Source organism: Mus musculus, chromosome X, assembly GCF_000001635.26.
Source record: "Mus musculus strain C57BL/6J chromosome X, GRCm38.p6 C57BL/6J".
Classification (NCBI taxonomy): domain Eukaryota; kingdom Metazoa; phylum Chordata; class Mammalia; order Rodentia; family Muridae; genus Mus; species Mus musculus.
This window is the reverse complement of record NC_000086.7, coordinates 20,797,454-20,812,433: the sequence shown is the minus strand read 5'-3', so window position 1 is coordinate 20,812,433 and position 14,980 is coordinate 20,797,454. Positions and strand designations below refer to the sequence as shown.

Below are 14,980 nucleotides of genomic sequence, written 5' to 3'. Positions count from 1 at the left end.
TGAGATCTTGGGCCACAGATGCAGCAGAACTAAAAGCACCAGGCTCCAAAGCAGAAAAACTCAGCCAGTACATTCCAATTCATTCTAAATTATGTAGTGTGATCAAGTGTGATCGTCCAGACCTTCTATATTTTTCTTTGTGCAGAGGTCATGTACTCTGGGTGTTTTAAAAGAAACATTTTAAAGAAACCCACAGGTTGACATTTTCTATCTTTTTGTCTTCTCACGAGTCTCTGCAATCTCTCCATGTACTAAACACAGCAGAGAAACTGGACCGTTGTGTATAGAATACTGCTTCCAGCTAATAAATCATCACAAGTGGAAAAAAATGGCAGATTTTTGTCACAATGAAATACTAAAAATGCCAATGCAATTCTGGATAAAAGCGATGACATTTTCAATTTCAGTTTTTCTTTTTCTTTTAACGATTTTTTTTATTAGATATTTTCTTCGTTTACATTTCAAATGCTATCCCGAAAGCTCCCTATACCCTCCCCCCGCCCCCAGTTTTTCTTCTCTAAGCATGAGAAGAGGAAGAACTTACTTCGCTTTCCCTTCTTCTGTCTTAAAGAGAAGTATGAAAAAGGGAAATACTGGGCAGTGTCTTTTATAGTGGACACAGCATAGAAAGTTAAATGTACAAGAACAGGCCATTGATGGTAACTGTTATCTACTATAAGAGGGAAAAAGTATTTCAGAACATTTCTTTATTTGTGTTTAATTTTTTAAATTATATTTTATGTGTGTGTGCACATACACGCATGCCATAACAAATCTGTGGAAGTTAGGAGACAACTTGCCAGAATTGTTTCTCTCCTACTCAAGTCATCTGGCTTAGTAGCAACTGCCCTTACCTGCACTCCTTTTTTTCTTTTTATTTACTATAAATTTTGTCTGTAATTTCTTTATTCCATACCAGTGTGTGTGTGTGTTTTCAGTGATGCAGAGGATAATAAGATTGAAATATCTTATATACATTGAAATATCTCTCTGTGTTGGAAACTCCCAAGATAGATAGACTCTGAAGGATGCTATGTACAAGCTCCCTCCTGGGAGGTCTCACTAGCAATAACATTACAGCAACACATGCCACATGCCCAGAGAAGCACATCAGAGATTTGGAGCCAAGGGTTTTCTCTCTTTGTTTTGTGTTTACTACAGTTCTAGGTGATCAGACCACAAGCACATGACCAACGTAATGTACTATTTGTATAGTTTAGACACAGTGTGCCATCCTTAGCAGAAAAGAGACACAGGGAACATTTCTGGAGGACAGCTAAATGCCAATGGATTGCACTGCCAAGCAACCAGTTTGTCCCTTGGCTGATGGATAAGGCATTTTTTGGACATCAGTCTATACAGTCTGTGTTGACTCTGAAATCCAGAAGAGCTCCTCTTGCCTAAGCCTCCCTAGAAGCTGGGACTACAGGAATGTGTTATGTGTCCAGGTAGGTGACCAAGGCATCTTTATAGCACAATTAGTAGTAGGATCCCAGCAACAGGATGAGGCCATACAACAGTATTGACTTCACTTTGAAAGAAGTACCAAATATGAGTCTTGTCTTGTCTTTTTTTTTCTTTTCAAGACAGGGTTTCTCTGTATAGCCCTGGCTGTCCTGGAACTCACTTTGTAGACCAGGCTGGCCTCAAACTCAGAAATCCCCCTGCCTCTGCTGGGTGGGATTAAAGGCGTGCACCACCACGCCTGGCTGAGTCTTTTCTATCCAATAATAATAAAAAAAAAAACCCACAAAACAAAAACCACAACTTGTGTTTGGGACAAGAAATTTAAATCTTTTTATCTCCCACCATCACACTTTTATGCAGACATTTTGAGCCCTCACCCCTCTCCCCCACCAGTAAAACCTTTGTTTACACAAAAACCCACTTCTATTCTATGAAGTTAATGGCCTGTCAAGTGACATTTTTCTTCTTGTAGCAGTGACCCATTTTTCATTCCTTCACTTCCTGGGTGCCAATTCTTTTCAGACTAGCCAAATGAGTAAGATTGTAAGATCAGACCCCAGCCAATGGGGGAAAGACACAGCCACCACCTGAGATAGAATATAAACCAAGAGCATTTCAGGCCTCTGTGTCCACTTTCTGTAGCACACCCGATTGAACAAGAATGAAGTTTGCCTTATCCAGGCACTTCAGTTGGAATGATGGTCTCTTTCTTTGTGATGCTGTTTATTTTTAAACAATTTATAAGCCAGGCGTGGTGACGCATGCCTTTAGTCCCAGCACTCAGGAGGCAGAGGCAGGCGGATTTCTGAGTTTGAGGCCAGCCTGGTCTACAAAGTGAGTTCCAGGACAGCCAGGCAGGGCTATACAGAGAAACCCTGTCTTGGAAAACAAACAAACAAATAAACAACTTCTAATCTCCAGAGAATCTGGAGTTAACCACTTAAAACATATGGCATCAACTACAAAACTCTGCCCTAGAAAGCTAGTGGCTTCCTTCTTAAATTTCTTTCTTTCTTTCTTTCTTTCTTTCTTTCTTTCTTTTCTTTTCTTTTCTTTTCTTTTTCTTTTTTTTTTTGTCTTTTTTTTTCTGGCTCAGGCAAATTCTTATCAGTAAGTTGAACTACATCTGAATTCTCGCCAGTGCCAAGGCAAGACCAGCATAGGCACATGCAAGCAGGAAGTCTAGAGGGTACACAAAGCACGATGTACACTGGCTAGGTATTAATTTCCAGAGGAGCCTGCCACCCATTTCAGTCCATATAATTCAGTTTAATTATTGGCTTCAGAGAAACTGTCTAAGGATAGGCAGGTCCCATCAGTTTGGCTTATCCATCACGTTGGTCCCACCTTCCCCATGCATCATGGATTGTGTGCTAAGAGTGGTTGTAAGCATCACTCCTGTCTCATCTCTGTGCGGCCCGCTGTGAGTGATGGGAGGCTTGTAGGCTGTATTTGATATAGAGTGCTCAACAGCAGATTGGAAACAAGGCATCAGGCAAGCATTTTTCTACAGAAAGAAGGGAGAAATTTGAGTAGGAGGTCTGGAAAAAAAATGAAGCTTAGCATTGGTTCTCTCCTCTGCTGAGCCTCCCAGGATTTCCCACTTCACTCCATTGTTACAAAAGCAGTCAGTTTCTCTGTAATTCTAACTTCAAATTTCCCAGTCATCTAACTGTTACTGGAAAACACCCTTATGCAATTTAGTGGGAAAGACATATTAATGTTCAAGAGTTGCTCAAGAAGAGTCCAAGATGGTTTTACAACAGGTTTCTTTAACTTCCCATTCATTTTGTCCTGATCATTTGCCCAGGGAGAAGACAGAAAAAAAAAAAAGGACACTACAGCCCCTTGCTATAGATAATCATACCTTAAGAAAGTGTGCATCCCAGGAAAGAGGCAACGGAGAGGCTATCAGTCCCTTAGTGTGAGCTGTAACTAATCTACAAACAAAATACAAGTCAACAGTGAAGAGACATATCCAAGGGGGGTCCCAAGTCTGATATGTGAGAAATGAGTACGGGGATCAAATTCCATGTGATGTGTCCTCCCACAAGAGAGGAACCACGGGTTAGGAATGCAATTTATCTTTTAGCAGATTCTAGAGTCACTCAGCACTGCAATTTCAGATAGTATCCTGGGAATATGCCCTTTCCTGTTAGGATTTGTCTGTAACCCAGTCAGTTCCATCAGCATCCATATTTTTGTCATTGATGGCCCCACAGAGTCTATGTCAGGCTGAGTGCTGTTGTTGAGGTGACCTTTCATTTCTGGCCTGCTTCATAGAGGAAGAAGCAGCACAGGACACACTATCCAGTTTCAGCTGACTTAAATCAAGGAGCTTTGATCTGTCAATCCAAGACTTTTTTTTTTTTTTTTTTTTTTTTTTGGTTTTGGTGTTTTGAGACAGGGTTTCTCTGTGTAGTCCTGGCTGTCCTGGAACTCACTCTGTAGACCAGGCTGGCCTCAAACTCAGAAATCTACCTGCCTCTGCCTCCCAAGTGCTGGGATTAAAGGCGTGCGCCACCACTACCGGGCAATCCAAGACGTTAAAAATGCAGTGGCTTAATTCCCATGGCAGGAAAGCAGACACATAAGGAGGGCCAGACAACTGTGTTTGAGGCACAAGTAACAGACCAGGTTTTCCTAAAAGTCCTGTTGATCTTGTCAGTCAGAAAGTCCAAACAGACCCACTCAAAACACGCATGTGAGTCTGTAAAACCTCCAGCCACTGAGACCAGACATTTCAGGGCAACAAGAACACATTAGCAAAGCTCCTTTGAAGATTTGAACAGTGGATTGTGATGTGGAGACTTCTAGTCTTTTCCTTTTGTTTCTCTTTTGCATGGAGCAGCAGTACATGGAAATCATTACTAATGGAGGTTTGTTGTGTTTCCAATTCTTAATTCAAATTGCAATCCTCCCACAGGCAGCAAAAAGCAAGGGAGCCACTAAACACTGTTGTTGTTGTTTGTTTGTTTTGTTTCTCACCAGCTTTATCAGAATGAGCCATCTTGTAGTCCATAAAGTGAAGCATATAATATTTTACATCAATTGTATTGTCCAGTCAGTAGCACAAGATTCTCCTCTTTGTTCCTCAAAACCTTGACATTACAGCTTTAATGTTGTAGCAGCCTTGAAGTCTAAGCTGAGTGCAAGGAGAGGCTGCCGTGTTGCAAAGGCAACTGCTTAGCTTGGTTTTGTTCTTTGTTTCACTTTACTGATTTTTTGTCATCTGTCTTTTGTCTGTTTGCCTTCACCCAAGCTCTTGCTGAATTGCCCAGGTGGGCCTAGAAATCATAAAGTAATTTAGACTAGCCTCAGCCTTGCAGGCTTGCAGTCCTCATGCCTGACTACAAGGATACAGCTGCTTGCCATTACACCTCTCTCTCTCTCTCTCTCTCTCTCTCTCTCTCTCTCTCTCTCTCTCTCATTTTAACCCTTTAAACCTCTGGTTTATTGCATGCAAGCCTTGCTCTAGTAAGGAAACTTGGTTTTGCTGTTTTCCTTCCAACTGGAGAAGAGAGCAATGCAAACTTTTGTTTTGTTGTTTTTGAAACAGGGTCTCACTATGTAGCCCTAGCCGTCCTAGAACTCACTGTGTAGACCACACTGGACCCAAAACTCACAGAGATCCGGTCTCTGCCTCCCAAGTACTAGGACTAAAGGCTTGCACCACCATACAGCAAGCAATGCAAACTCTACAAGTTTGGTTTTGGAGACACAATCTCAATATGCAGCAGTAGTGGACAGGAGCTCACAGAAAAGCGCTAGAAAAATCAGAATTGTTAAATACCCAAGCCTTTTTCTTCAACAGAAGAAATTGACACCTATTTTCCATCCAGAAAGCTGTGAATGGTAATCTTTGCTATTCTGTAAAGCCAGCCCTCACAGAATCCCCCAAAATACTAAGTACTGTTTCTCAGTCAATAATACTAAGTACTGTTTCTCAGTCCTCATGAAAGAGGTCCTATGCACTTTGCAAATGAGTTTGCTCTTGTGCTTGTTACAAACCTTCCCTCCCTAGGCCCAGACTCCTGAGCACTGTTTCTCTGTCAGTAGAGCCCATCTTTATGGTAAAGGTCATAGGTGCTTTCCTAAAGAGATGTCCTATTATACAAGGGAGTTCCAATAAAGCCATGCCTAAAGTTTTGTTGTAATAATTGTTATGTGGAAACTTTTCCCCAAAGTTTTACTGTGTTTAAACAGGTAAAGACATATTGGTGTCAGACTCCAGAAGTTTTGACCTAGCAGTCGCTAACTAAAGTCAAGCGGAATCAAGTTTCATTCTTACCTCATCTGGATCCATTCCTGCTGTCTGTAACAATCTCAGGGGACTCCCTGCCTCCAGCCCCTGCGTGCAACTTTTGCTGGCATGGAACTTTCTATGTAGACAACCCTGGTTTAAAACCCACAGAGACCTCCCTGCTCTGCCTCCAGAGTGCTGGAGCCAAAGGTGTGCATTGCCCACACCCTGCCTTCCCTCCTTAAATATCTCTGATTCTTCCAAAGTCCACCTTCAGAAATGTTTACACATACTCCACCAATGACTGCAATGAGAGCAGCTACAAACACATTTTTATTGTCTAGCTCACTGCAAACTCTTTTGGGAGGGGCACTAGGGTCTTTCTCCCTTAATGTAGAAGAGACATTGTGAAATTTTGAGCCCCTGTAGCCTCATAGAGTGGCACTATTCAGAGGTATGAGCTTGTTGGAGTAGGTATGGCCCTGTTGAAGGAACTGTCACTGTGGGTGTGGGCTTTAAGACCCTCATCCTAGCTGCCTGGAAGCCAGTATTTTGCTAGCAGTCTTCAGATGAAGATGTAGAACACTCAGCTCTTCCTGCACCATGCCTGCCTGGATGCTGCCATGTTCCCACCATGATGATAATGGACTGAACCTCTGAACCTGTAAGCCAGCCCCATTTAAACGTTGTTGTTTTGGTCATGGTGTCTGCTCACAGCAGTAAAACCCTAAGACACTCTCCATCCCCACAACACAGACTTGAATTTATCACACAGCTTGAAACTCTGTTCAGTTTCTGTTCTTTTACCTTCTGCACTCCAGTTTGAACAGTTTCTACTACTATGTTCAAATCCCCTAAGTTTTGCATCTGTAAAATTGAACGTGCTGTTAATATGATCCAACTCATTGCATTTTTTTTTTAAATTTGGTCTTTCAAAATCTCCTTTGAACTTGTGGAATGGAGTTACAATGGCTATTTTAATATTCCTGATTATTAATATTATGTAGTCTATGTTGATCTCAAACCCATGTAGCCTTGAACTCTGCCTCTGCTTTCTGTGTTCTGAACTACCACTCTGGCTTGGCTCCTGGCTACTGTGAGTGTGTGTGTGTGTTAGAACCCAGGGCCTCACTCATACAAGGTAAGCACTTTACCACTGAACTACATTTCCAACTCTATGACTGTTTTTTTTGTTTGTTTTTAATTTTATGTGCATTGGTGTGAATGTGTCAGATCACCTGGAACTGGAGTTACCAATAGTTGTGAGCTGCCATGTGAGTGCTGAGAATTGAACCCGAGTCCTCTGAAAGAGCAGCCAATACTCTCACCCACTGAGCAGGGCAGTGATGGTGCACATCTTTAATCCCAGCACTAGGGAGACAGAAGCAGGCAGATCTCCAAGTTTGAGGCCACTCTGTTCTACAAGGTGAGTTCTAGGACAGCCCAGGCTGTAGTAAGACCATGTCTAGAGGAGGCTGTCGAGAAAGCTCAGTGGGTAAGACTGTTCTTCCGAAGGCCCTGAGTTCAAATCCCAGCAACCACATGGTGGCTCACAACCACCCATAATGAGATCTGACACCCTCTTTTGGTGCATCTGAAGACAGCTACAGAATACTTATTTATAATAATAAATAAAGCTTTGGGCTGGAGCAAGCAGGAGTGAGTGAGCAGGAGTGAGTGAGCAGGTACTAAATTCAATTCCCAACAACCACATGAAGGCTCACAACCATCTGTACAGCTACAGTGTACTCATATACATAAAATAAAATAAATCAATCTTAAAAAAGACCATGTCTAAAAACACCAAATAAAAAATAAACATACTTTTCCTGTTACCTTTCTAGTTCTCTTTTTGAGTTTTATTATATTCCACAGGATAACATTGAACTCACTTTGTAGAACAGACTGGACTTGAACATGCAATCCCCCTACCTCAGCCTACCAAGTGCTGCCTCCTGTTTCTCTTAAGCTATCAACCACATATTGTGTTTATTTGCTTTGTGTCATTTGTGGCTACGATTTTGCTCTGTTCTGAGCTAGTATCTCTGGCATGCCTTCACTGTCTCTAATAATGGCATCTACTGCCTTACTCTCCCATTCTTACAACTGTGTGGGATATGCCCTGTACATTTCTTTTGCCCTTCTTTATATTAATGTTCCTGAACTTTCTGAAGAAGGTGGGGTTCAGAGTAGATTTTCAAGTGTCAGAGCTCCCTCTTCTGTTGTTTTTGCATAGTGCTAAAAAAATGCAACTTAATTTCTGAGGTTTCTTTTTTTTTTTTTTTTTGGTTTTTTCGAGACTGGGTTTCTCTGTATAGCCTTGGCTGTCCTGGAACTCACTTTGTAGACCAAGCTGGCCTTGAACTCAGAAATCCACCTGCCTCTGCCTCCTGAATGCTGGGATTAAAGGTGTGAGCCACCACGCCCGGCTAATTTCTGACTTTTCTTGGCTCTGTTCCCCCATGTTGAAATACACATTCTTTTCTCACTGAGGTAATACAGCCCCCAATAGAGATCATGTCTTAATCCCTAGGTCAATTGTCCTCATATGACACACACACAAAAAAAAGGTTTTTCCATTGTGACTGTATGAAGCATTTTGAGATGGAGAAATTATGCTGAATTATCCAGCTGGGTCCTAAATACAAATCACCGGAAAGGGACAGAACTAGGTGGCACAAATGGAAGAGGAGAAATGTGACTACAGAGACAAAGATTATGGTTATGTGCTCATAGGCCAAGGACAGCCAACAGCCACCAGAAGTTAGACAAAACAAGAATAGATTCCCTTAAGGCTCCTGGAGGGACACTGGCCCAGTCAATGTTCTAATCTTGGCTGATTGGTATTGATTTTGGATTTATAGACTCTAGCTATGACAACGTTAATTTCTTTTTTTGTGTTTGTTTCTGCATGCTAGGGATTGGCTGAGTGGCCTCCTACATGCTAGGCAAGTGTTACATCCCCAACCTTAAATTTCTGAATAATTTTTTAGGCAGGATCACACAATGTAACCCTGGTTAGCCTGGAATTTTCAATGTAGACCAGGCTGGCCCTGAACTCACAGAGATCCATGTCTTCCTCTGCCTCCTGAGTGCTGAGATTAAAGGTGTGCACAAACACACTCACTGGTCAAATTTCTCTTTTATGTGACCAGTTTTGGGAGTGATGTGTTAGTTACAATAGGAAACTAATACAGTTATACACCAGGAGAAGAGTGTTATTGTGAAAAACATCTAAACTACATCTTTTAAACAGGTAGAGGCTAGAACTCTGTTGAGAAACATGACTTTAAAATTCTAGATTGCCTAAAACAAACTGTAGATACATGGATATTGAGGCCAATTTGAGAGAGGAATATGGTAGAAAAAGTCATGTTTGAGAGTATTGGCTGCTCTTTCAGAGGACTCGGGTTCAATTCTCAGCACTCACATGGCAGCTCACAACTATTGGTAACTCCAGTTCCAGGTGATCTGACACATTCACATCAATGTCTCGAAATAACCCCCCCAAAATTTTTTTTTCTAAAACTGCCTATCAATTTTGGCTACTTCTTTGTGTAGTTTTTTTTTGTTTGTTTGTTTGTTTGTTTAGTTTCCTAATTGTTCAATCATATCAACTATAGATCATATTCTCTTATGTGATAATTGATAATATTTTTTAAGATTTATTTTTATTTATGTGTATGAGTATTTTGCCTGTACAGATGTATGTGTACCACACGTGTTCCAGGTGCTCTTGGACAGCAGAAGATGGTGTCAGCAAATGCCTTGGAGCAAGATTGATGGGTGGCTATGAGCCACAATGTGTGTTCAGGTAACTAAACGAAAGAGTAGTAAGTGCTCTTAACTACCGAGCCATCTCTCCAACGCCATTGTTTATTTTTATTTTCTATTCTTTTGAGACAGGGTCTCTCTACGTAGCCCTGTCTGTCCTAGAGCTCCCCGTTGTAGGCCATGCTGTCCTCAGAGGTCTTCCTGCCTTGGCCAGGCTTATTGCTTTTGTTACTGTATTAGTTCAATGGCATCTTAGAAATCTGCAAGCATCTCAAAACCGAACAGAAAAGGCTTTATGAAAGGAAGGAAGAAAACAGGTATGGTGTTGCGCACCTTACTTTCAGCACTGGCAGAGGAAGATGGATCTCTATGAGTTTGAGGCCAGCCTGCTCTACATAGTGAGTTTCAGGCCATCCAGAGCTACATACTGAGACTCTGGCTCAAAAAAAAGGAAGTAAGTTGGAGGCATGCAGGCTGGAGAGATGGCTCAGTGGTTAAGAGCACTGACTGCGCAGGGAGTGGTGGCGCATGCCTTTAATCCCAGCACTTGGGAGGCAAAGGCAGGTGGATTTCTGAGTTTGAGGCCAGCCTGGTCTACAGAGTGAGTTCCAGGACAGCCAGGGCTACACAGAGAAACCCTGTCTCGAAAAACCAACCAGCCAGCCAAACAAACAAACAAACAAAAAACCAAGAGCACTGACTGCCAGGCAGTGGTAGTGCATACCTTTAATCCCAGCACTTGGGGGGCAGAGGCAGGCGGATTTCTGAGTTCGAAGCCAGCCTGGTCTACAGAGTGAGTTCCAGGACAGCCAGGGATACACAGAGAAACCCTGTCTCGAAAAACCAACCAGCCAGCCAAACAAACAAACAAACAAAAACAAACAACAACAACCAAAAAAAAAAGATGGAAGCAATCAGAGATAAATCAAATATGTAAGAAGCAACTACATAAAAAAGTAAAATGAATCGTGAATTTTGACAGGAAATTAATCCCTCTGAAATATATGCAATTTCAAAGGAGTTTTGTTCTTGAAAATTTGTCATTTTTGTTTTCCCAGACAAGGTTTCTCTGTATAATAGTCTTGACTCTCCTGGAACTCCCTTTATAGAACAAGCTGACCTTAAATTCACAAGAGATCTGTCTGCTGTGCCTCCGACTTCTGGAATAAAGGCAAGTTCCACCAGTAAATTTATTTTCTGTACACTCTCAGAAGTTTCCAGCCATGCTGTCACGTTTCAAAATGAATGCTCCTGCAAACCACAACAAAATAAAACTATTATGGGATGGAGAGATGGCTCAGTGGTTAAGAGCACTGACTCCTCTTCCTGCACTCAATTCCCAGCAACCACATGGTGGTTCACAGTCATCTGTAATAGCATCTGATGCCCTCTTCTAGTGTGTCTGAAGACAGGAACATACTGTATACTCACATACATAAAACAAATAAATAAATCATTTTTTAAAAAGCTATTGTGATTCTAATTGGTTCTGTATTTATAACTTTTCTTTCCAGTCAAAGTCTTTTTTTTGGGGGGGGGGGGTGGTTTTTCGAGACAGGGTTTCTCTGTGTAGCGCTGGCTGTCCTAGAACTCACTCTGTAGACCAGGCTGGACTCCACTGTACCTAAGCCTGTATTGTTTTTATTTGTTGCAGCAAAAACAACTTGACCTTACATGTCACACTGTGCACCAGACTAAATTCCAATTAGATTAAAGGTTTAAATTAAACACTGAAATGAATTTAAGACCATTTTTCTTTTTAAAAAGTTGTCCCGAGGTTTACAGAACAGCCAAAAAGATTCAAATGGCTCTGCATGGTATTCAAATTCATTCCAACTGTTGGTTGAGTGACATGCATGTTGGAGACTGCTAAAGTCCAGAAACTTCGGTGTTTCCTTGGTGTTAAGATCTGTCTCAATGGTCTCCCAATCCAGGGCTGAGACATCAGGAACTTAATTACCTCTCCTTCTGCAACTTGATAGATAGAGCTTCCTCTCAAAAATCCACTGCAGATGTGGAACATAGCCTACTAGCTTGTTGGGAACTTTTCTTGCTGTGCATAGTGGGGTTGACCTTCCGTACTCACTTCTTGGTATGGAAGTCCTTAACCAAGCATGTATAGTAGTAGTACTTCTAGATGATGATCATGGTCACCTTCACCGTTTTGTTGAGAAAGAAGCACATGTGGCCATGTTAGTGGGTTCTAGTAAAAGAGGCAAGACTATTTTTTATTTTTCTAATACTACCTTGCATCTCTGCTTGCATAGTGTGTCTGTGTCGTTTGCAACTTAATCTTTGGACCAGATGTTTTCTGCTCAACTTTTCTAGTAGATATGTTGGTCATTAAGTGAATATGTACGGGAGACTGGCAGTGCAAAATTAGTGCACCTCAAATTTCCCTTACCTCTTGTTTCTCTCCTATGTTTATGGTGCCAAACATAAGCTAAGATATTTTCAAGGCCTACAGGTGTATCATGACCTTGGATTACAGCATCCCGATCAACAAATTTCACATGCTTACTTCAGCAGCACATATACTAAAATTGGAACGATAGAGAAGATTAGCATGGCCCTTGCGAAAGGATGATACACAAATTCATGAAGTGTTTCATATTTTTGAAAAGGAAAAAAAAAACAAATTTCACTGTTTCTTCCACACCTCTGAAACCCAAGCAATGCCTGTAAGTCTCCAGCTAATAATCCTTTTCTCTGTCTCTCTTGTTTCTCTCTTGTTCAGTGATAAAAAGGAGGTTGAAACCTATGCTGAGTTAAGGTGGTTGTAGGGGTTGAGACAAGTTCTCACTATGTTGTAGCTCTGGCTGATTTGGTCCTCTCACCTCTGTGGTCCATGCATTTAATAATAAACTTCAAAGTATCTAAAGCAAAAGTTGACTGGTACAAGGAAAACATAACTTAGCAACAATGAAAAATATTTATCTGGAGCCAGGTGGTGCAAGCCTTTAATCCCAGTACCCAGGAGACAGAGGCAGATGTATGTCTGAGTTGGAAGCTAACCTGGTCTACAGAGCAAGTTCCAGGACAGCCAAGGCTACACAGAGAAACCCTGTCTTAGTAGAAATAAAAAGAAATTTATCTGTAACTCATAGTTAATAAGTAAACATAAATAAATTTTGTGGCTGGGCGGTGGTGGCACACGCCTTTAATCCCAGCACTTGGGAGGCAGAAGCAGGTGGATTTCTGAGTTCGAGGCCAGCTTGGTCTACAAAGTGAGTTCCAGGACATCCAGGGCTACACAGAGAAACCCTGTCTTGAAAAACAAACAAACAAATTAATTAATTAATTAATTTTGTGATGTTTGAATTTAGGGTTTTTCTGTTTGTTTTTGGTTTGTCTTGTTTTTGGTTTTTTGGTTTTTCGAGACAGGGTTTCTCTGTATAGCCATGGCTGTCCTGAAACTCACTTTGTAGAACAGAGTGGCCTCGAACTCAGAAATCTGCCTGCCTCTGCCTCCCTATTGCTGGGATTAAAGGTGTGCACCACCACGCCCGGCAGGAACGGTAACATCTCTGATACTCCCTCTACATTCTTTCTTTGGGACATTAATTCTGAGAACAGGGACTCCATAAACTGAAGTAGGCCAAATCAGGAATAGCTGTCATTTTCACCTCTGCAACCAAAGACCAGTGAACACATCTGCACTTAACTGCTTTTCTTTTGCTTCTAGAATAAAACCCTGTTCATTCTCTACCGTGCAGAAAGCACTAATTCTCTTGCCCTTTGAAATCTTGGAAACGTTTAGCAAGTTTTGCATTAAGCTGCTAAATAATTCAGAGTTCAAAAGGGATGGGCAGAAGATTACAAATTAGCACTTGAAATCAGACTCTTGGGGAAAAACAAAACAGTTTACAGTAATACCTTTTTTTAAAAAGTGGATCTTTAGAAAACGTTAACCTTAACCTTACTGCTTAGGAACAGTGAACGGAAACCCAAAAAGCTTAGGTAGCCTCACCCCAGCTGCCACCCACGCCCCATGACTTCCTCCACAGATCCTTGGTCATCAGTATGGAATCGCCTACAATAGTGAAACACCCACTGCCAGGGACTTTAGCATCCTGACCTAAGTCCGAAACTATGACCCCTCCTCCTCTTTTCCTCTGCTCCCCCCGAACCCCCCACCCGGCAACTACACAAGTTCGGTGACTGCCCAGATGCTAGTCCTGTCCGGCATAAAACCCCTCCTTATTCGTGACCCCAGTGTCAGAGCTCTTGACGATGGTGCCCCCAGGTGGGCTCTGTGGGCTTAAGCAGGAGCTGCGGGTGCAGAGGCGTGGCTGCATCTGGTAAAACCCAAGCTGCTCGCGGGAGGGGGGGGGGGATGGGGGGGGGATTTAGGGCCTCTGAGCCCTGAGACTTGAGTCAAGCTCCTAGCCTGTCTGCTCTATGAGGTGACATAAGCCCAGAGGCTGGAGCAGAGCGACGCAGACACCATGCTGTCTGCCATCTCCTGCCCCTGAGAAACCCTATTAAGGAAGATGGGGTAACCAGGAGCACGAATGCGCATCCTTCCAAGATGGCGGTTCTGGTAGATTCTCCCTAGGGGCCAGCCACCTTCCTAGCTGACGAAAATCACCGAAGAACCTCGGAGAGCCCGCCTCTCCTCCGACTAGCACCCTCACACAGATAGAGAGTACGTGCACTGTTACTATTGGCGAACGATTGCTTGCTTGCTGGCACTGAGCATGTGCCCAGTGAGTCCAGAGATGCAAAGACCCCTCCCTCCAAGCAGTGTAGGGGCCTAAGTTTAACAGATTTAGGTCTAGTTAAGCACTGAGATGAGATTTTTACTTGGCCCTGAGAGGCTGTGCCAGAGCCTAACCAATACAGATGCGGATGCACGCAGCCAGCCATCGGACTGCGCACGGGGACCCCAACGGAGGAATTAAGGGAAGGACTGAAAGAGCTGAAGGGGTTTACAACCCCACAGAAAGAACAATTATCAACCAACCACCCCCTCTCCCCAAAGCTCCCAGGGACTAAACCACTAACCAAAGAGTAAACATGGAGGGACCCAGGGCTCCAGCTGCATAGGTAGCAGAAGAAAGATTACCTTATCTGGCTTCTGTGGGAGGGCAGCCCCTTGGTCCTTTGGAGGCTCCATGATCCAGCGTAGGGAAATGCAAGGGCGGTGAGGCGGGAGGGGAGGGGAGGAAAGGGAGGGAGGGGAGGGGTGAGGAGGGGTGGGAGGCTGGGGGAGCATACTCACAGAATCAGGGGGAGGGGGCTGGGATAGGAGGGTTAACTTGGAAGGGGGATAACATTTTAGATTTAAATAAATAAAACAACCAATAAAACAAAATAAAATATTTTTAAAAAAATCTTTACTTGGGGGTGTTGGAAAATGGATTTTAAGTTTCTCAGACGTCCCTGGTGGGAAGGTAACAGTGAGTTGACTGGGGTTGGTGGGTTAGTGATGCAGTCATTTAGTGTCTAGGATGGGGAGGGAACCTGGAATAAGTGACCCAAGGTCTTTAGGGT

General features: G+C 42.7%; 1 protein-coding gene and 1 non-coding gene across 3 annotated transcripts in view; one reads left to right on the top strand and one right to left on the bottom strand.

Moving 5' to 3' along the window:
- Araf (Araf proto-oncogene, serine/threonine kinase) overlaps window positions 1–14,727 on the bottom strand; it is a 62,815-nt gene extending 48,088 nt beyond the window's left edge. For both annotated transcript variants that reach the window (XR_003952995.1, XM_011247429.3), the window contains exon 1: window positions 14,553–14,727. Coding sequence is in view for 1 of the 2 variants with exons in the window: in XM_011247429.3 (XP_011245731.2) it covers window positions 14,553–14,702 (150 nt within the window). In the remaining variant the exon portion in view is untranslated. The remainder of the gene's footprint in view (window positions 1–14,552) is intronic.
- On the top strand, window positions 11,998–12,102 carry Gm26065. Its single transcript, XR_003953133.1, has one exon. It is a non-coding gene; the product is annotated as a U6 spliceosomal RNA (small nuclear RNA).
- Window positions 14,728–14,980: the final 253 nt, after the last annotated feature.